The sequence below is a fragment of the Bombina bombina genome, chromosome 7, assembly GCF_027579735.1.
Source record: "Bombina bombina isolate aBomBom1 chromosome 7, aBomBom1.pri, whole genome shotgun sequence".
Classification (NCBI taxonomy): Eukaryota; Metazoa; Chordata; class Amphibia; order Anura; family Bombinatoridae; genus Bombina; species Bombina bombina.
Window position 1 is genome coordinate 155,946,134 of NC_069505.1, and position 22,116 is coordinate 155,968,249.

Below are 22,116 nucleotides of genomic sequence, written 5' to 3' on the forward strand. Positions count from 1 at the left end.
TAAAGGTTTGTCTATAACAGTGCTAAGTTCACTTAACACCCTTGGGTGTATTCCATCTGGGCCTGGAGTTTTATTTACCTTAATATTTTTTAGTTTTTTCCTGATATCCTCTAAACACAACCCAGTTAATGGTATGGACTGGCATGTTCTATTCTGTTCCAAAGTATCATTCAATGGTTCCTCTCTTGTGTATACTGAAGAAAAAAACTGGTTTAGTACCTCAGCCTTCTCCCTGTCATTATTTATCATGCTACCCTCCACACATTTTAATGTACCTATATTATCCTTCTTAGATTTTTTGCTATTTATGTACTTAAAGAACCTTTTAGGGTTAGACTTAGAATCCTTGGCAATTAATTTTTCATTTTCAATTTTGGCTAATTTGATTGCTTTTTTGCATGCTTTGTTACATTCCTTATAAATATTGTATGCTGAGTCTGTACTATTTTCTTTTAATAATTTAAATGCATCTTCGGTGGATAGTGTTAGGATTTTTTAAGGGTGTATTGGGTGGGTTTTATTTTTAGGTTAGGGCTTTGGGCAGCAATAGAGCTAAATGAACCTTTTAAGGGCAATGCCCATCCAAATGCCCTTTTCAGGGCAATGGGGAGCTTAGTTTTTTTTAGTTAGGGTTTTATTTGGCGGGTTGGTTGTGTGGGTGGTGGGTTTTACTGTTGGGGGGTTGTGTGTATTTTTTTTTACAGGTAAAAGAGCTGATTTCTTTTGGGGCAATGCCCAGCAAAAGGCCCTTTTAAGGGCTATTGGTAGTTTAGTTTAGGCTAGGTTTTTTTTATTTTGGGCGGGCTTTTTTTATTTTGATAGGGCTATTAGATTAGGTGTAATTAGTTTAAAGATCTTGTAATTTGTTTTTTATTTTCTGTAATTTAGTGGGTTTTTTTTTGTAATTTAGCTAATTGTTTTGAATTTAGTTAATTGTATTTCATTTAGGGAATGTATTTAATTGTAGTGTAAGGTTTAGGTGTTAGTGTAACTTAGGTGAGGATTTATTTTACAGGTAAATTTGTATTTATTTTAGCTAGGTAGTTATTAAATAGTTAAGAACTATTTAGTAACTATTCTACCTAGTTAAAATAAATACAAACTTGCCTGTAAAATAAAAATAAACCCTAAGCTAGATACAATGTAACTATTAGTTATATTGTAGCTAGTTTAGGGTTTATTTTATAGGTAAGTATTTAGTTTTAAATAGGAATTATGTAGTTATTAATTGTAGGTTTTATTTAGATTTATTTTAATTATATTTAAGTTAGGGGGTGTTAGGGTTAGACTTAGATTTAGGGGTTAATAAATTTAATATAGTGGCGGCGATGTTGGGGGCGGCAGATTAGGGGTTAATAAATGTAGGTAGGTTGCGGCGATGTTAGGGACAGCAGATTAGGGGTTAATAATATTTAAATAGTGTTTGCGAGGCGGGAGTGCGACAGTTTAGGGGTTAATATGTTTATTCTAGTGGCAGCGATGTCCGGAGGGCAGATTAGGGGTTAATAATTTAATTTTTGTGTTTGCAATGCGGGAGGGCCTCGGTTTAGGGGTTAATAGGTAGTTTATGGGTGTTAGTGTACTTTTTAGCACTTTAGTTATGTTTTATGCTACAGCGTTGTAGTGTAAAAGTCATAAAAATGTAGTACGAATCTTGACGGGATAGACTGTACCGCTCACTTTTTGGCCTCCCAGGACAAGCTTGTAATACCAGCGCTGTAAAAGTCCCATAGAAAAAAGACTATACGCAATTTGATTTGTGGTAAGTTGATTTGTGGTAAGTTGATTTGTGGTAAGGCCAAAAAAGTGTGTGGTGCCCCTAAATCTGCAAGACTCGTAATACCAGTGGTAGTGAAAAAGCAGCGTTATAACCTGATAACGCTGCTTTTTCACTATAACGCAAAACTCGTAATCTAGCCGATTATTTGTTACTTATGCAGGTTTAAAATATGTAACAATATTAATATAAGATACCTGATAAAATTAATCAAAACTCTGGTTTCCAAAAGAGGTGACAAACAAATTTGACACTGTATACATGCACCTACCCCTGTCAAAACTCATTCATATTACAAAAAACATTACAAAAATAAATAAATATCATCATATATATCATTTCACAAAATATCATCTATTTGTATTCTCACCAAGTTTTCCCGTTTAATTTGATTCTTGTTATTTTGTTTAGTAATGCATGAGGGTTTGCACCATTTAAAAATACCAAAAAGTACTTAAAGGGACACTGAACCCAAATTTTTTCTTTCGTGACTCAGATAGAGCATGCAATTTTAAGCAACTTTCTAATTTACTCCTATTATGAATTTTTCTTCATTCTCTTGCTATCTTTATTTGCATCTAAGTTATTTTTTGGGTTCAGCACTTGTTTATTGGTCGGTTAAATCAATCCACCAATCAGCAAGAACAACCCAGGTTGTTCACCAACAATGGGCCGGCATCTAAACTTATATTCTTGCTATTCAATTAAAGATACCAAGAGAATGAAGAAATTTTGATAATAGTAGTAAATTAGAAAGTTGCTTAAAATTGCATGCTCTATCTGAATCACAAAAGAAAAAATTTGGGTTCAGTGTCCCTTTAAAACAAGAGTTGATCTCTCTCTTTTGCCCCCGACAATTTAAAAATATGTTATTAGTTCAGAGAAACACAGATCTATAAGCCATAACATCAACAACACAACAAAATAAGGCTAGGCAAAACATAAAATGAGCCGGATCCTAAGCTTACATTCCTGCTTTTCAAATAAAGATTGCAAGAGAAAAAAGAAAATGTGATAATAGGAGTAAATTAGAAAGTTGCTTAAAATTGCTGCTCTTTCTGAATCATGAAAGAAAAATGTGGGTGTAGTATCCCTTTAAGCTTACCTAGGTAGGCCCAAGAGCATCAATCTACTACTGAGAGCGAGCTGATGATTGGTGTCTACACACGTCTCTTGTCATTGGCTTACCAGATGTGTTTAGCCAGGTTCCAGTAGAACATTGCTCCTCTGGAGTTGAATTTAACTATGTATTAACTCTCAAAAAACCCATTTACCAATAAGCATTAACAGAATGTACCTATAAGCCAATGAACATTATTAGGAAGCACAAAACCAATACTGCTGCATTAGATTCAGTTTAAACTGCAATAGCTTTAAAGGAATAGTAACATTTTCTTTTATGATTCAGATGGAACATACAATTTTAAACACATTTGCAATTTACTTCTATTTGCTTCATTCTCTTGTTATCCATTGATGAAGGGACAGCATTGCTCTGCTGGCAGCTAGCTGAACACACCTAGGCCTAGATTTGGAGTTCGGCGGTAGCCGTCAAAACCAGCGTTAGAGGCTCCTAACGCTGGTTTTGGCCGCCTGCTGGTATTTGGAGTCAGTGATTAAAGGGTCTAACGCTCACTTTTCAGCCGCGACTTTTCAATACCGCAGATCCCCCTACGCCATTTGCGTATCCTATCTTTTCAATGGGATCTTTCTAACGCCGATATTTAGAGTCGTTTCTGAAGTGAGCGTTAGAGCTCTAACGACAAAATTCCAGCCGCCTGAAAATAGCAGGAGTTAAGAGCTTTCTGGCTAACGCCGGTTCATAAAGCTCTTAACTACTGTACCCTAAAGTACACTAACACCCATAAACTACCTATGTACCCCTAAACCGAGCTCCCCCCACATCGCCGCCACTCGATTAAAATTTTTAACCCCTAATCTGCCGACCGCCACCTACGTTATACTTATGTACCCCTAATCTGCTGCCCCTAACCCCGCCGACCCCTGTATTACATTTATTAACCCCTAACCTGCCCCCCACAACGTCGCCGCCAGCTACTTAAAATAATTAACCCCTAATCTTCCGACCGCAAAGCGCCGCCACCTACGTTATCCCTATGTACCACTAATCTGCTACCCCTAACACCGCCGACCCCTATATTATATTTATTAACCCCTAATCTGCCCCCCTCAACGTCGCCGACACCTGCCTACACTTATTAACCCCTAATCTGCCGAGCGGACCTGAGCGCTACTATAATAAAGTTATTAACCCCTAACCCGCCTCACTAACCCTATCATAAATAGTATTAACCCCTAATCTGCCCTCCCTAACATCGCCGACACCTAACTTCAATTATTAACCCCTAATCTGCCGAGCGGACCTCACCGCTACTATAATAAATGTATTAACCCCTAAAGCTAAGTCTAACCCTAATACTAACACCCCCCTAAGTTAAATATAATTTACATCTAACGAAATAAATTAACTCTTATTAAATAACTTATTCCTATTTAAAGCTAAATACTTACCTGTAAAATAAATCCTAATATAGCTACAATATAAATTATAATTATATTATAGCTATTTTAGGATTAATATTTATTTTACAGGCAACTTTTTAATTATTTTAACCAGGTACAATAGCTATTAAATAGTTAATAACTATTTAATAGTTACCTAGTTAAAATAATAACAAATTTACCTGTAAAATAAATCCTAACCTAAGATATAATTAAACCTAACACTACCCTATCAATAAATTAATTAAATAAACTACCTACAATTACCTACAATTAACCTAACACTACACTATCAATAAATTAATTAAACACAATTCCTACAAATAAATACAATTAAATAAACTAGCTAAAGTACAAAAAATAAAAAAGAACTAAGTTACAAAAAATAATAAAATATTTACAAACATAAGAAAAATATTACAACAATTTTAAACTAATTACACCTACTCTAAGCCCCCTAATAAAATAACAAAGACCCCCAAAATAAAAAATTCCCTACCCTATTCTAAATTAAAAAAGTTACAAGCTCTTTTACCTTACCAGCCCTGAACAGGGCCCTTTGCGGGGCATGCCCCAAGGATTTCAGCTCTTTTGCCTGTAAAAAAAAACATACCATACCCCCCCCCCAACATTACAACCCACCACCCACATACCCCTAATCTAACCCAAACCCCCCTTAAATAAACCTAACACTAAGCCCCTGAAGATCTTCCTACCTTGTCTTCACCATACCAGGTTCACCGATCCGTCCTGGCTCCAACATCTTCATCCAACCCAAGCGGGGGTTGGCGATCCATCATCCGGTGGCTGAAGAGGTCCAGAAGAGGCTCCAAAGTCTTCCTCCTATCCGGCAAGAAGAGGACATCCGGACCGGCAAACATCTTCTCCAAGCGGCATCTTCAATCTTCTTCCATCCGGTGCGGAGCGGGTCCATCTTGAAGCAGGCGACGATCAGCCAATAGAATGCGAGCTCAATCTGATTGGCTGATTGGATCAGCCAATCGGATTGAACTTGATTCTGATTGGCTGATTCCATCAGCCAATCAGAAAATTCCTACCTTAATTCCGATTGGCCGATAGAATCCTATCAGCCAATCGGAATTCGAGGGACGCCATCTTGGATGACGTCCCTTAAAGGAACCGTCATTCGTCGGGAGACAACGGAAGAAGAGGATGGATCCGCGTCGCCTGCTTCAAGATGGACCCGCTCCGCACCGGATGGAAGAAGATTGAAGATGCCGCTTGGAGAAGATGTTTGCCGGTCCGGATGTCCTCTTCTTGCCGGATAGGAGGAAGACTTTGGAGCCTCTTCTGGACCTCTTCAGCACCGGATGATGGATCGCCAATCCCCGCTTGTGTTGGATGAAGATGTTGGAGCCAGGACGGATCGGTGAACCTGGTATGGTGAAGACAAGGTAGGAAGATCTTCAGGGGCTTAGTGTTAGGCTTATTTAAGGGGGGTTTGGGTTAGATTAGGGGTATGTGGGTGGTGGGTTGTAATGTTGGGGGGGGGTATGGTATGTTTTTTTTTACAGGCAAAAGAGCTGAAATCCTTGGGGCATGCCCCGCAAAGGGCCCTGTTCAGGGCTGGTAAGGTAAAAGAGCTTGTAACTTTTTAAATTTAGAATAGGGTAGGGAATTTTTTATTTTGGGGGTCTTTGTTATTTTATTAGGGGGCTTAGAGTAGGTGTAATTAGTTTAAAATTGTTGTAATATTTTTCTTATGTTTGTAAATATTTTATTATTTTTTGTAACTTAGTTCTTTTTTATTTTTTGTACTTTAGCTAGTTTATTTAATTGTATTTATTTGTAGGAATTGTGTTTAATTAATTTATTGATAGTGTAGTGTTAGGTTAATTGTAGGTAATTGTAGGTAGTTTATTTAATTAATTTATTGATAGGGTAGTGTTAGGTTTAATTATATCTTAGGTTAGGATTTATTTTACAGGTAAATTTGTTATTATTTTAACTAGGTAACTATTAAATAGTTATTAACTATTTAATAGCTATTGTACCTGGTTAAAATAATTAAAAAGTTGCCTGTAAAATAAATATTAATCCTAAAATAGCTATAATATAATTATAATTTATATTGTAGCTATATTAGGATTTATTTTACAGGTAAGTATTTAGCTTTAAATAGGAATAAGTTATTTAATAAGAGTTAATTTATTTCGTTAGATGTAAATTATATTTAACTTAGGGGGGTGTTAGTATTAGGGTTAGACTTAGCTTTAGGGGTTAATACATTTATTATAGTAGCGGTGAGGTCCGCTCGGCAGATTAGGGGTTAATAATTGAAGGTAGGTGTCGGCGATGTTAGGGAGGGCAGATTAGGGGTTAATACTATTTATGATAGGGTTAGTGAGGCGGATTAGGGGTTAATAACTTTATTATAGTAGCGCTCAGGTCCGCTCGGCAGATTAGGAGTTAATAAGTGTAGGCAGGTGTCGGCGACGTTGAGGGGGGCAGATTAGGGGTTAATAAATATAATATAGTGGTCGGCGATGTTAGGGCAGCAGATTAGGGGTACATAGGGATAACGTAGGTTGCGGCGGTTTACGGAGCGGCAGATTAGGGGTTAAAAAAAATATGCAGGTGTCAGCGATAGCGGGGGCGGCAGATTAGGGGTTAATAAGTGTAAGGTTAGGGGTGTTTAGACTCGGGGTACATGTTAGAGTGTTAGGTGCAGACGTAGGAAGTGTTTCCCCATAGGAAACAATGGGGCTGCGTTAGGAGCTGAACGCTGCTTTTTTGCAGGTGTTAGGTTTTTTTTCAGCTCAAACAGCCCCATTGTTTCCTATGGGAGAATCGTGCACGAGCACGTTTTTGAGGCCGGCCGCGTCCGTAAGCAACTCTGGTATCGAGAGTTGCATTTGCGGTAAAAATGCTCTACGCTCCTTTTTTGGAGCCTAACGCAGCATTTGTTTAAACTCTCGATACCAGAGTTAAATTTATGGTGCGGCCAGAAAAAAGCCCGCGGAGCGTTAACAGCCCTTTTACCGCCAAACTCCAAATCTAGGCCCTAGTTAGCCACAAGAGTCACAAGAGACAAATGTGTGCAAGCAGCTCCCACTAGTGTATGATATGTGTATTGATTTGTTAACAAGGGATACCAAGAGAATGAAGCATTTGAAAAACGAAGTGAATTCCAAAGTGTCTTAAAATGACTGGCTCTATCTGAATCATGCAAGTTTAATTTTGACTTTCCTATCCCTTTAATTTCACATTTTTTAGATAAAAAAATATATATTTACATACATTACATTATAAAATAAATATATAATGATGGTCTTTTGCCAAGAGACATTAATGTAATCATAAAATCCTGTAATAAATTTGATCATTTTATTATTCTACTTACATATCTCTATTATCCCTGCAGGGACTGTATTGTTTTATAGCTCTAATAAAGTGTTTGTTATAAGCTCATAAAGCCTATTTCTATTTGTATTCACTTTATTCTCTAGATATTACACACACATGAAATAAGATTTAACTTGCTGACCTTCTATTTCAGTGATACAGTTTGGTTTTACTACAATCTTTGTTGCTGCGTTCCCTCTGGCTCCACTCCTTGCATTACTGAATAATATTATTGAGATAAGACTTGATGCTTATAAATTTGTTACACAGTGGAGACGAGCAATGCCGGCCAGAGCCACTGATATAGGTAAGTACAAAAATCTGAATTCATAAACAGACTTTTTTCCCATTAACTTTAAAGGTACAGTAAACATCTTGTACTTACAAGATATTTCTGTTGTTCTGCTATAGAATAAAAAATCAGCCACGTCTCAATATTTTGGAAACAAATTAACATCCTTTTACTGCAATTTTGGTTTCTATAGCCAAGGTCCACCACAATTCACCTTATTTGTAGGAGCCAATCTGGGCTTAAAGGGACAGTCAACACCAGAATTTTTGTTGTTTAAAAAGATAGACAATCCCTTTATTACCCATTCCCCAGTTTTGCAAAACCAACACTGTTATATTAATACACTTTTTACTGCTGTGACTATCTTGTATCTAAGCACCTTCTGACCGCCCCTAATCACATGACTTTTAGTTATTATCTATTGACTTGCATTTTATCCAATTAGTGCAGTGTCTGCCACTAGCCACGAGCGTGATCACAATGCTATCTATATGGCCTACATGAGCTTGCTCTCCCCTGCTGTGAAAAGTAAATAAAATAGAGGCGGCCTTCAAGGGCTTAGAAATTATCATATGAGCCTTCCTAGGTTTGCTTTCAACTAGAATACCAAGAGAACAAAGCAAAATTGTTGATAAAAGTAAATTGGAAAGTTGTTTAAAATTACATGCCCTATTTGAAAAATGTAAGTTTTTTTTGGACTTGACTGTCCCTTTAAGTCTGCAGACAGCAAGGCTACCAGCTGGCATAATTCTATTATATAATACTAGTCCTAAAGCTCTGTACACAGGCCAATTTTTTAAGTACTGTGGTCCCACTTCTTGCTCTCTCTCTCCACCCTCTTTTATGCGCTCCCTCTCTCCCTCCTCTCTTTTGCACTCTCTCTCCCCCTCTTTTGCTCTCTCCCTCTCTTTTGCTTTCTCTCTATCTCTCTCTCTTTTGCTCACTCTTTCCCTCTCTTTTGCTCTCTCTCCCTCCTCTCTTTTGCTCTCTCTCCCCTCTCTTTTGCTCTCTCTCTCCCACTCTATTTTGCTCTCTCTCTCCCCCCTCTTTTGCTCTCTCTCTCTTTCCCCCCTCTCTTTTTTTCTCTCTCTTTTGCTCTCTTTCCCCCTTCTTTTGATCTCTCTCTCTCCCTCCTCTCGTTTGCTTTCTGTTCCCCCCTCTATTTCTCTCTCTCTCTCTCTCTCTCTCTCTCTCTCTCTCTCTCTCCCCCTGTCTTTTGCTATCTCTCTCCCCCCTCTCTTTTGCTCTCTCTCTCTCTCTTTCCCCCCTCTCTTTTGCTCTCTCTCTCTCTCTCTCTCTCTCTCTCTCTCTCTTTCCCCCCTCTCTTTTGCTCTCTCTCTTTCTCTCTTTTGTCCTCTCTTTCCCCCCTATTTTGCTCTCTCTCCCCTATCTTTTGCTCTCTCTCCCTTCTCTCTTTTGCTCTCTCTCTCCCCCTCTTCTCTTTTGCTCTCTCTCACCCCCTCCTCTCTTTTGCTTTCTTCCCTCTGTTTTGCTCTCTCCCCTCTGTTGCTTTCTCCCCGCCTGACCATGCCCACTTGCCACGCCTGTTGACCATGTCCCACCATGGCACGTCCGCTCAGCCACGCCACATTCATGACATGCCCGGTCACACCCCCATCACTGCACTCCCGGTCATGCCCCCATCACAGCGCTCCCGTCTGGCCATGCCCCCTCAATGGCAGTTTCCAAAATAAAACACTTTCTCTGCTGCTCAAGGTCAGGTATGTTTGTCCTTGCACAGTCTCTACTGCGCATGACTGCATCTGACAAACATACCTGGCCTTTTATTGTATAGGATACTGTGTGGCAGTTTTTATTAGTTAAAACCATTAGGGAAATATATGTAACAAGGGTTAGAATTGATGAGTCAGTAGTGTGCATTTCAAGTTCTGAGAGAAAATCCTCAATTTACAGAGCTAAATTACACGGAAAGGGGGACAGTAAATACTGAAAGTATATTGTGAAGTTTATTCATTATGCACATCTAAACATTTTCTATTACAATCTCAAGGTGTTAACTGTGTCTTTAAGCTTTGATGAGATATCTGTTAATCAGAAATGTAAACATATAGCCACATAGGTAGATATCTGTCATCTGTTTAAGAGATAGATAGATAGATAGAGAGAGAGAGAGAGAGAGAGAGAGAGAGAGAGATTGATAGACATATAGAAAGATAAATAGAAGGACAGATATGATTGAAAATTGTTTTCTTCTATCTAATAGGTATCTGGTATGGAATCCTGGAAGGAATTGGAGTTCTGGCTGTTATCACGAATGCGTTTGTTATTGCTATTACATCTGATTACATCCCCCGGTTTGTGTATGCATTTAAGTATGGACCCTGCACAGACCAAGGATACAGACATGAAAAGTAATATTATACAATTCATATTTATTGACAAAGCAAGAAGTGTGAAACAGCGCTAATGAGTGACAAAACAATCCACACAAATGCTCCCCAAATTAAACTTTCAGATTAGGGAACTGATATATAGTTTTAAATCAACCAAAGTCAGAGTATATCACATATACAGTGATAGTGATACATATATTCAACAATATAAAACAAATGAATGCAATCTAAGCAATAGATAAGGTCAAAAAGATATAGGCCTCTAGTTATGAAGCTCCGTACGTACCTGCCTTCGCCAGCCCCAATACACTCGCCTAAGCTCGCCTCACATCGCCGCCGCGGATCTGAAAACGCTTGCCAAAGTTATCAATAAATTTGTCAAAAAGCCGCACACCAAGTACAGGGCGATGAGCAGCAGACTGTGATAGTTATCACTCATCAATCTCGCTGCTCTTCGACTTTTTTGCAGCTTTATTGATACCCCTGTCACTAAGCACTCACACTATACTATACTGTTCTACCCCCAATACCGGCGCCCCCGGAGCCCCCCCCCAACTAAATAAAGTTATTACCCCCTAAACCGCCGCTCCTAGACTCCGCCGCAACTATAATAAATATATTAACCCCTAAATCTCTGCTCCCGGACTCTGCCGCAACTATAATAAATATATTAACCCCTAAACCGCCACTCCTAGACCCCGCCGCAACTATAATAAATATATTAACCCCTTAACCGCCGCTCCCGGACCCCGCCGCAACTATAATAAATATATTAAACCCTAAACCTCCACTCCCGGACCCCGCCGCAACTATAATAAATATGTTAAACCCTAAACCGCCGCTCCCGGACCCCGCCGCCACCTACATAATCCCTATTAACCCCTATCCTGCCCCCCCCTATACCGCCGCCACCTATAATAACTGTATTAACCCCTATCCTGCCCCCCCTACACCACCGCCACCTATAATAAATTTATTAACCCCTATCCTGCCCCCCCTACTCCGCCGCCATTATAATAAAATTATTAACCCCTAAACCTAAGTCTAACACTAACCCTAACACCCCCCTAACTTAAATATTAATTAAATAAATCTAAATAATATTATTCTTATTAACTAAATTAATCCTATTTAAAACTAAATACTTACCTATAAAATAAACCCTAATATAGCTACAATATAACTAATAATTACATTGTAACTATTTTAGGATTTATTTTTATTTTACAGGCAACTTTGTATTTATTTTAACTAGGTACAATAGTTATTAAATAGGTATTAACTATTTAATAACTACCTAGCTAAAAGAAATTCAAAATTACCTGTAAAATAATTCCTAACCTAAGTTACAATTAAACCTAACACTACACTATAATTAAATTAATTAAATAAATTAGCTACCAATACCTACAATTAAATACAATTAAATAAACTAAACTAAATTACAAAAACAAACACTAAATTACAGAAAATAAAAAAATATTACAAGAATTTTAAACTAATTACACCTAATCTAAGCCCCCTAATAAAATAAATTAAAAAAAAATAATAAAAGTCCCTACCCTATTCTACATTACAAGGTAATCAGCTCTTTTACCAGCCCTTAAAAGGGCTTTTTGCGGGGCATGCCCCAAAGTAATCAGCCCTTTTGCCTGTAAAAAAAAATACAACCCCCCAACATTAAAACCCACCACCCACATACCCCTACTCCAACCAACCCAAACCCCCCTTAAAAAAACCTAACACTAACCCCCTGAAGATCTCCCTACCTTGAGTCGTCTTCACCCAGCCGGGCCGAAGTCTTCATCCGATGGGGCAGAAGAGGACATCCAGACCGGCAGAAGTCTTCATCCTATCCGGGCAGAAGAGGACATCCAGACCAGCAGAAGTCTTCATCCTATCCAGGTCGAAGAGGACAGCTGGACCAGCAGACATCTTCATCCAAGCGGCATCTTCTATCTTCATCCATCCGACGAGGAGCAGCTCCATCTTCAAGACTTCCGGCGCGGAACATCCTTCTTGCACTACGACTACCCGACGAATGGCTGGTCCTTTAAATGACATCATCCAAGATGGCGTCCCTCGAATTCCGATTGGCTGATAGGATTCTATCAGCCAATTGGAATTAAGGTAGGAAAAATCTGATTGGCTGATGCTATCAGCCAATCAGATTGAAGTTCAATCCGATTGGCTCATTGGATCAGCCAATCAGATTGAACTTCAATCTGATTGGCTGATTGCATCAGCCAATCATATTTTTCCTACCTTAATTCCGATTGGCTGATAGAATCCTATCAGCCAATCGAAATTTGAGGGACACCATCTTGGATGACGTCATTTAAAGGACCAGCCATTCGTCGGGTAGTCGTCGTGCAAGAAGGATGTTCCGTGCCGGAGGTCTTGAAGATGGAGTCGCTCCTCTTCGGATGGATGAAGATAGAAGATGCCGCTTGGATGAAGATGTCTGCCGGTCCGGATGTCCTCTTCTGCCCGGATAGGATGAAGACTTCTGCCAGTCTGGATGTCCTCTTCTGCCCGGATAGGATGAAGACTTCTGCCGGTCTGGATGTCCTCTTCTGCCCCATCGGATGAAGACTTCGGCCCGGCTGGGTGAAGACGACTCAAGGTAGGGTGATCTTCAATGGGGTAGTGTTAGGTTTATTTAAGGGGGGTTTGGGTGGATTAGAGTAGGGGTATGTGGGTGGTGGGTTTTAATGTTGGGGGGGTTGTATTTTTTTTTACAGGCAAAAGAGCTGATTACTTTGGGGCATGCCCCGCAAAAAGCCCTTTTAAGGGCTTGTAAGAGAGCTGATAACTTTGTAATGTAGAATAGGGTAGGGACTTTTATTATTATTTTTTTTTTATTATTTTATTAGGGGGCTTAGATTAGGTGTAATTAGTTTAAACTTCTTGTAATATTTTTTTATTTTCTGTAATTTAGTGCTTGTTTTTTTTTTGTAATTTAGTTTAGTTTATTTAATTGTATTTAATTGTAGGTATTGGTAGCTAATTTATTTAATTAATTTAATGATAGTGTAGTGTTAGGTTTAATTGTAACTTAGGTTAGGATTTATTTTACAGGTAATTTTGTATTTATTTTAGCTAGGTAGCTGTTAAATAGTTATTAACTATTTAATAACTATTGTACCTAGTTAAAATATATACAAAGTTGCCTGTAAAATAAAAATAAACCCTAAAATAGCTATAATGTAATTATTAGTTATATTGTAGCTATATTAGGGTTTATTTTATAGGTAAGTATTTAGTTTTAAATAGGATTAATTTAGTTAATAAGAGTAATATTATTTAGATTTATTTAATTAATATTTAAGTTAGGGGGGTGTTAGGGTTAGTGTTAGACTTAGGTTTAGGGGTTAATAATTTTATTATAGTGGTGGCGGTGTAGGGGGGCATGATAGGGGTTAATATATTTATTATAGGTGGCGGCGGTATAGGGGGGGCAGGATAGGGGTTAATAGGTATTATGTAGGTGGCAGCAGGGTCCAGGAGCAGCGGTTTAGGAATAGTGGCGAGCGTACCTGGTAGTAGTTTGCTAACTACCAAAAGTAGTCAGATTGTGCCGAACTTGCGTTCGGAACATCTGGAGTGACGTAAGCATCGATCTGTGTTGGACTGAGCCCGGCGGATAGAAGCTTACGTCACTATATTCTACTTTTACCGGGCAGTAGGGCTTGATAACTAAGGCGAATCAGACTCGCCACAAATATGGTGCGGAATTCCAGCGTATTTGCGGTTGACGGCTTGATAACTAGAGGCCATAGGCTTGTGCTGCTTATAGTATGATACAATGTCATTACAATTACCTGCCACATTTTAATTTATTATCATTGCATATTTGTTTTTCAGATGCTTGAGAGGTTATGTCAATAGCAGTCTATCTGTTTTTGATCTGAGTGAACTTGGCATGGGATATTCTGGTTACTGCAGGTACAGGCTGCTTTATTTGTGATATTTTGTGACTGTTTACTTAAAGGGACATGAAAAACTAAATTATTCTTTCATGATTCAGATAGAGAATACAATTTTAAACAACTTTTTAATTTTCTTCTATTATTTAATTTACTTCCATCTCTTGTTATCCTTTGCTAAAAGGTTTATCTAAAACGTATAAGCAGTGCTAGAAACAATGACCCTTTGCTAAACTAAAAAAGTCTTCCCCTCAAAACAGACAGTGAATGAGTATGTGTGTGGGATATATAGTTGGCACTCCAAAAAAGGAGCAGGAGGTGAATTACCAAAATTATGTACGTATTCACAAATACTGTATTCTCCTAAATATATGATGCAAATACAACCATATATTGCAATGATGTATTGATAAACTGATTTAGTTTACAAAATTTTTATTTACAAGATCTGGTAGTGTGGTCTCTAATATCTGATAAGAACAATAGTTAAACATATTGTAAAACAATAGTGAAGTTTACATGATAAAATAGATATAACAAACATGAGGCGTATCAATATATATTAATAAAAAGGGACGTCTCCCTATATTAAACCCCGACAAGGCTGATCAGATACTTGGTTAATACTACATTGAAGTGAATAACAAGAGCACACAGGAGCTGTGCAGAGTTCAGCGCACTAATGTTGATACAAAGAATACTTCTGTGAATACAGGGATATTACGTGATCGGAGTAACGGAAAAGTTTGATAGGACTGTTTACTCACGTGAAGTGGATTTGAATACAGTTGCCGTTACAATGTTTCCAATGTTACCAGTGCACTGGTGGGATTCTCGATCTAGTTTGCCATGGTGACCGCAGTGTTTAGCCGTAGCTAAAATGGATATTGCTGATTTCAAAGCTGATATACAAATCGTGGGTAGCAAACTTGACTCCTCTTTATCCTCAGATAGTCCTTGGAGCCTCTTGGTTTGCAAATTATGTATTGCCCCTGTGTTGGGAACTCCCAGAACACTTTAGCCGCCGGACAGACAATCTCTTGCTTGTGGGGATAAATCAATCCTTCAAAACCTGTCTCCACCGTGTCTTTAGACACCTCTCGGATTTACACAGGTGTATGGATAAACCCAGTCCTTTGTGTATGTCAATCTGTACTTGCTTGGTTTCCAGATGTAGCAGTGTGCTTCTCAAAGTCAGTTGAGTCTACGGCCTCTAGTTATCAAGGTCTGTCGGACCTGATCCGACAGTGCGGATCAGGTCCGGCAGACCTCGCTGAATACGGCGAGCAATACGCTCGCCATATTCAGCATTGCACCAGCAGCTCACAAGAGCTGCTGGTGCAACGCCACTCCCTGCAGACTCGCGGCCAATAGGCCACCAGCAGGGGGGTGTCAATCAACCCGATCGCACTCGATCGGGTTGATTTCCGGCGATGTCTGTCCGCCTGCTTCATAACTGCTGTTTCTGGAGCTTGATACATATGCTCCTACGCATTTCAACCTCACAAGGGCTTTATCAAGATGCTAAAGGGCTGTTCAGTATGCTTCTTATATAGCCAGACTTGTTATTTCATTTGTTAATTGCTATGTGCTTTAGGATTGGAGAATACACTTGGCTCATTCACCTCCATGTTTTTAGTATCTGAACTCTGCACAGCTTCTCTGCACAGCTCCTCTGTGCTCTTGTTATTCACTTCAATGTAGTAATATCCAAGTATCTGATCAGCCTTGTGGGGTTGAATAAAGGGAGATGTTCCTTTATATTAATATATATTGATACGCCTCATATTTGTTGTATCTATTTTATCATGTAAAGGTCACTATTGTTTTAATATTGTTTAACTATTGTTCTTATCAGATATTAGAGACCACACTACCAGGTCTTGTAAATAAATATTTTGTAAACTAAATCAGTTTATCAATATATCATTGCAATATATGGTTGTATTTGCATTATATATTTAGGAGAATACAGTATTTGTGAATACGTACATAATTTTGGTAGTTCACCCCTTGCTCCTTTTTTGAAAGGTTTATCTAGGCAAGCTCATGAGCAGCATAGAATCTAGGTTCTAGCTGCTGATTGGTCGCTGCATATAAATACCGATTTTCATTGACTCACCCATGTGTTCAGTTAGAAACCAGTAGTGCATTGCTGCTCCTTCAACAAATGATACCTAGAGAATAAAACAAATTAGATAGAATAGAATAGAAGTAAATTAGAAAGTTGTTTAAAATTGTATTCTCTATTTGAATCATTAAGGACACATTTTGGGTTTCATGTCCCTTTAATTTCTTTGCTAACTCAGTTGTACATTTAAAAAAAATATATATTTGTAATTAAAGGGACAATGTTTGCTTTAAATTCCCAATTCCTTGTATCATGTGACAGCAATCAGCCAATAAAAGATATGTACATACATATACTGTATACCATGAACTCTTGTACATGCCCAATAGGTGATGGTGCTTTAGAAAGTGTGCACATGAAAATAATGTGTACAAGTGGATAATGGAGGTAATTGGAATTTTTTAGCATTACATGCTATGGAGTAAATTTACCAAGCAGTGAAAAGATTGGGATAATTGACAACCGCTGCTAGCGGGCGATTGGCCGCGAATGTGTAGGGGGCGGCATTGCACAAGCATTTCACAAGAAATGCTTGTGCATTGTTAAATGCCGACAGCGTATGCTGTCATCATTTAGCGATGTCGGGCTATAGTGAATCATGTCTGCCCGGCATTTAAAAAATCTACTCCTATATATGAATAATGAGCATTTTGTTTTGACTTTAATTTCCTTTTAGTCTTGATGTTTATGTGTTAAATAGCATTTCTAATATAAAGCTGGAGTTAAAGGAACATGAAACCCAAACATTTTTTTCATGATTCAGATAGAGAATACCATTTAATTTACTTCTATTATCAAAATGTGTTTAATTCTCTTGTTATTCTTTGTTATAGATATATCTAGATAGGTAGCATGCACATGTCTGGAGCACTAAATGGCAGGAAATAGTACTGCCATCTAGTGCTCTTGCAAATGCATAACATTCTAGCAAACCTGCTGCCATATAGTGCTCCAGAAATGGTCCGGCTCCTAAGAATACGTCCTTGCTTTTCAACAAAAGTTAAGAAAAGAATGAAGAAAATGTTATAATAGAAATTAGTTGTTTAAAATTGTATTCTCTATCTGAATCATGAAAGAAAAATTGTGGGTTTCATATCCCTTTAAGCTTTTGACTGGAGCTTTAGAAACAACAAGATGAAAGCTATTTTATTTGTAAATTTTACTACGTAACAGGATACATATTTGTTTTTATTTTTGCTGTTCCCATCATCTGAAATTTACAACTGCAATCAACTCCATAATTTTTTAAGATATATGATTTAAAGGGACACTCAAGTCAAAATTAAACTTTTAGGATTCAGATAGGTCATGCAATTTTAAACAACTTTCCAATTTACTTTCACAGTCTTTTATATTTACATTTTCGGAGTCACCAGCTCCCACTGAGCATGTGCAAGAATTCAATGAATCTACATATATGCATTTATGATTGGCTGATGGCTGTCACATGATATGGAAATAGAAATCATTTTTTGAAATTTGTCAGAAATTTTTTTTACTACTGATTTGAAGTCCAGACTAAGTGCTACTGTATTGTCTTGTTATTATGTATTTGTTGATTATGCAAATCTACTGTATTGACTGGTCCTTTAAGTGAGGTCAATATGATTTAAAGAGTAGCATTTTAGGGGGGGTTACAAAATATCTTCCCCTTACACATTCCAAGCTGAATTTTCTAATCTGGTTTCATTACTTTTTGTTTCCTGTTGTCTCCTTTACATTGTAAATGTAAACCACTTTCTACAGGTTGTAGCTTAAAGACAGTTTTATTTTCTTCTTTTGGTTTACTTATGTTTAAAATGTGTTTCTAGTGTCCCTTGTACATAATATTCTATTTATACAGCTGTATCAAATGTTTGCCCTTTATCATTAACAGATGATAATATTAAAGGGACATGAAACCCAAAAATGTTCTTTCAAGATTCAGATAGAGAATACAATTTTAAAAAAAGTTCCAATTTATTTCTATTATCAAATTTGCTTTGTTCTCTTGTTATTCTTTGTTAAATAGATACCTAGTTAGGTGTCTGGAGTACTACATAGTGCTGCTATCTAGTGCTCATGCAAATGGATAGCATTCTTGCAAAACTGCTGCTATATCGCGCTACACACATGTGCACACTCCTGAACGTACCTTCCTGCTTTTCAACAAAGAATAATAATAAAATAAAAAAGTATATAAGTAAATTGGAACGTTTTTTCAAATGGTATGTTCTATCTAAATCATAAAAGAAAACAATTGAATTGTATTTCCCTTTAAGATTCATTCTATAGAATTTTTCAAATGGTAGAATGAATGTCAAGGGGAACATAAGTTCTATCATTTTAATGTTATAATACAGAACTTTACAAATTCATATTTGAACACTTTCTCACTTAGGGAAGTCTATTAGATTTTTCAATGAGAAGAAGGAAACACAAGTGAAAAAGAACTTTGAAAATTAAGATGGACAGATTTATTTTTCTTTTAACTTTTGTCATAATTTTGTATCCTATAATAACAGATATAGAGACTATAGAGCACCACCATGGAGTTCCAAACCTTACGAATTTACCTTGCAGTTCTGGCATGTGCTTGCAGCTCGATTAGCCTTCATTATAGTATTTGAGGTATGTACTCTCTGTCTCTTTCTCTCTCTCTCTCTCTCTCTCTCTCTGTATGTATATATATATATATATATATATATATATATATATATATATACACACACACACACACAATGGCCCCTAGTTATCAAGCCGTCAACCGCAAATACGTTGGAATTCCACAGCGTATTTGTGGCGAGGCTGATTCACCTAAGTTATCAAGCCCTACAGACCGGCAAAAGTAGAATTTAGTGACGTAAGCTTCGATCCGCCGGACTCAGTCCTACACAGATCGATTCTTACGTCACTCCAGATGTTCCGAACACAAGTTCGGCACAATCTGACTACTTTTGCTAGTTATCAAATGACTAGCAGGTACGCTCGGCACTTTTCCGGCCCAGCGTACCTGGTTTTCAATCCGCCGCCCTGGAGGTGGCGGATCCCATAGGAATCAATGGGAGTCTGACCATAGCGAAAGTTCATGTTCGCTGCTGCCCGACATCCCATTGATTCCTATGGGAGATGTCTGCACCTAACACCCTAACATGTACCCCGAGTCTAAACACCCCTAATCTGCCCCCCCTACACCGCCGCAACAAAATAAATGTATTACCCCCTAAACTGCCACTCCCGGACCCCGCCGCAACTCTAATAAACTGATTAACCCCTAAACCACCGCTCCCGGAGCCCACCGTCACTATAATAAACTGATTAACCCCTAAACCGCCGCTCCCGGACCCCGCCGCCACCTACATAATACCTATTAACCCCTATCCTGCCCCCCTATACTGCTGCCACCTATAATAAATGTATTAACCCCTATCTTGCCAATCCCGTACCCCGCCGCAACTAAATAAATTGTTTAACCCCTAAACCGCTGCTCCCGGACCCCGCCGCCACCTATATTAAACTTATTAACCCCTAATCTGCCCCCCCTACACCGTTGCTACCTATAATAAATTTATTAACCCCTATCCTGCCCCCCCTATACCGCCACCATCTATATTAAACTAATTAACCCCTAAACATAAGTCTAACACAAACCCTAACACCCCCCTAACTTAAATATTATTTTAATAAATCTAAATAAAAATTACTCTTATTAACTAAATTAATCCTATTTAAATAAATACTTACCTATAAAATAAACCCTAATATAGCTACAATATTACTCATAATTATATTGTAGCTATTTTAGGATTTATTTTTATTTTACAGGCAAATTTACATTTATTTTAACTAGGCACAATAGCTATTAAATAGTTAATAACTATTTAATAGCTACCTAGTTAAAATAAAGACAAATTTACCTGTAAAATAAAAACTAACCTAAGTTACAATTACACCTAACACTACACTATCATTAACTAAATTATTCCTATTTAAAAATAAATACTTACCTGTAAAATAAACCCTAAGATAGCTACAATGTAATTAATAATTACATTGTAGCTATTTTAGGATTTATATTTATTTTACAGGTAACTTTGTATTTATTTTAACTAGGTAGAATAGTTATTAAATAGTTATTAACTATTTAATAACTACCTAGCTAAAAGAAATACAAAATTACTTGTAAAATAAATCCTAACCTAAGTTAAAATTAAACCTAACACTACACTATCAATAAATAAATTAAATTAATTAACTACAAATACCTACAATTAAATACAATTAAATAAACTGTTACAAAAAATAAAAAAATATTACAAGAATTTTATTCTAAGTACACCTAATCTAAGCCCCTTAATAAAATAACAAAGCCCCCCAAAATAAAAAAATGCCCTACCCTATTCTAAATTACAAAAGTTAACAGCTCTATTACCTTACCAGCCCTTAAAAGGGCCTTTTGCGGGGCATGCCCCAAAGAAATCAGCTCTTTTGCATGTTAAAAAAAATACAACCCCCCCAACATTAAAACCCACCACCCACATACCCCTACTCTAACCCAAACCCCCCTTAAATAAACCTAACAATACCCCCCTGAAGATCTCCCTACCTTGAGTCGTGTTCACCCAGCCGGGCCGAAGTCTTCATCCAAGGGGCGCTGAAGAAGTCTTCCATCCGATAGAAGTCATCATCCAAGTGGCGCTGAAGAAATCTTCTATCCGATAGAAGTCATCATCCAGGCGGCGTCTTCAATCTTCATCCATCCGGAGCGGAGCCATCTTCAAAGCAGCCGACGCGGATCCATCCTTATTTACCGACGCCTACTCGCCGAATGAATATTCCTTTAAGTGACGTCATCCAAGATGGCGTCCCTCGAATTCCGATTGGCTGATAGGATTCTATCAGCCAATCAGAATTAAGGTAGGAAAAATCTGATTGGCTGATTGAATCAGCCAATCAGATTCAAGTTCAATCGGATTGGCTGATCCAATCAGCCAATCAGATTGAGCTTGCATTCTATTGGCTATTCCGATCAGCCAATAGAATGCGAGCTCAATCTGATTACAGGCAAAAGAGCTGATTTCTTTGGGGCATAAGATAACACTGTAAAGCAGAGAGTTCAGAAACTCTCCTAGCAGAGAAAATAGCAACAAGAAAAAAGACATTTTCCAAGATAACATCTTAATATCTAAAGAATGCATAGGCTCAAACGGAGCCTGTTGTAAAACTTTAAGAACAAGGTTAAGACTCCCTGGAGGAGTAACAAGTTTAAACACAGGCCGAATTCTAACCAAGGCCTGACAAGTGACAAAACGATTGCACGTCTGGTACATCCGCCAAGCACTTATGTAACAAAATAGACAATGATGAAATCTGACCCTTTAGATTACTTGCCAACAAACCCTTTTCCAGACCATCCTGGAGAAAGGACAAAATCCTAGGAATCCTTACTCTACTCCAAGAGTATCCTTTGGATTCACACCAATACAAGTATTTACGCCAGATCTTATGGTAAATCCTACGAGTCACAGGCTTACAAGCCTGAATCAAGGTCTCAATGACCGACTCTGAAAATCCACACTTAGATAAAACTAAACATTCAATCTCCAAGCAGTCAGTTTCGGAGAAACGAGATTTGGATGAAGGAAGGGACACTGAAGTAGAAGGTCCTTCCTCAGAGGCAGTCTCCAAGGTGGAAAGGATGACATTTCCACTAAGTCTGCATACCAAATCCTGCGAGGCCACGCCAGGGCTATGAGAATTACAGA

The 22,116-nt window shown here is 37.9% G+C and overlaps 1 protein-coding gene across 2 annotated transcripts in view; it reads left to right on the top strand.

Annotated features, from left to right (window-relative positions):
- Window positions 1-22,116, top strand: part of LOC128666024 (anoctamin-3-like) — a 353,414-nt gene that overhangs the window by 326,428 nt on the left and 4,870 nt on the right. For both annotated transcript variants that reach the window (XM_053720385.1, XM_053720384.1), the window contains 4 exons: window positions 7,821-7,973; window positions 10,183-10,330; window positions 14,180-14,260; window positions 18,877-18,982. In XM_053720385.1, coding sequence (XP_053576360.1) covers window positions 7,821-7,973; window positions 10,183-10,330; window positions 14,180-14,260; window positions 18,877-18,982 — 488 coding nt within the window. The remainder of the gene's footprint in view (window positions 1-7,820; window positions 7,974-10,182; window positions 10,331-14,179; window positions 14,261-18,876; window positions 18,983-22,116) is intronic.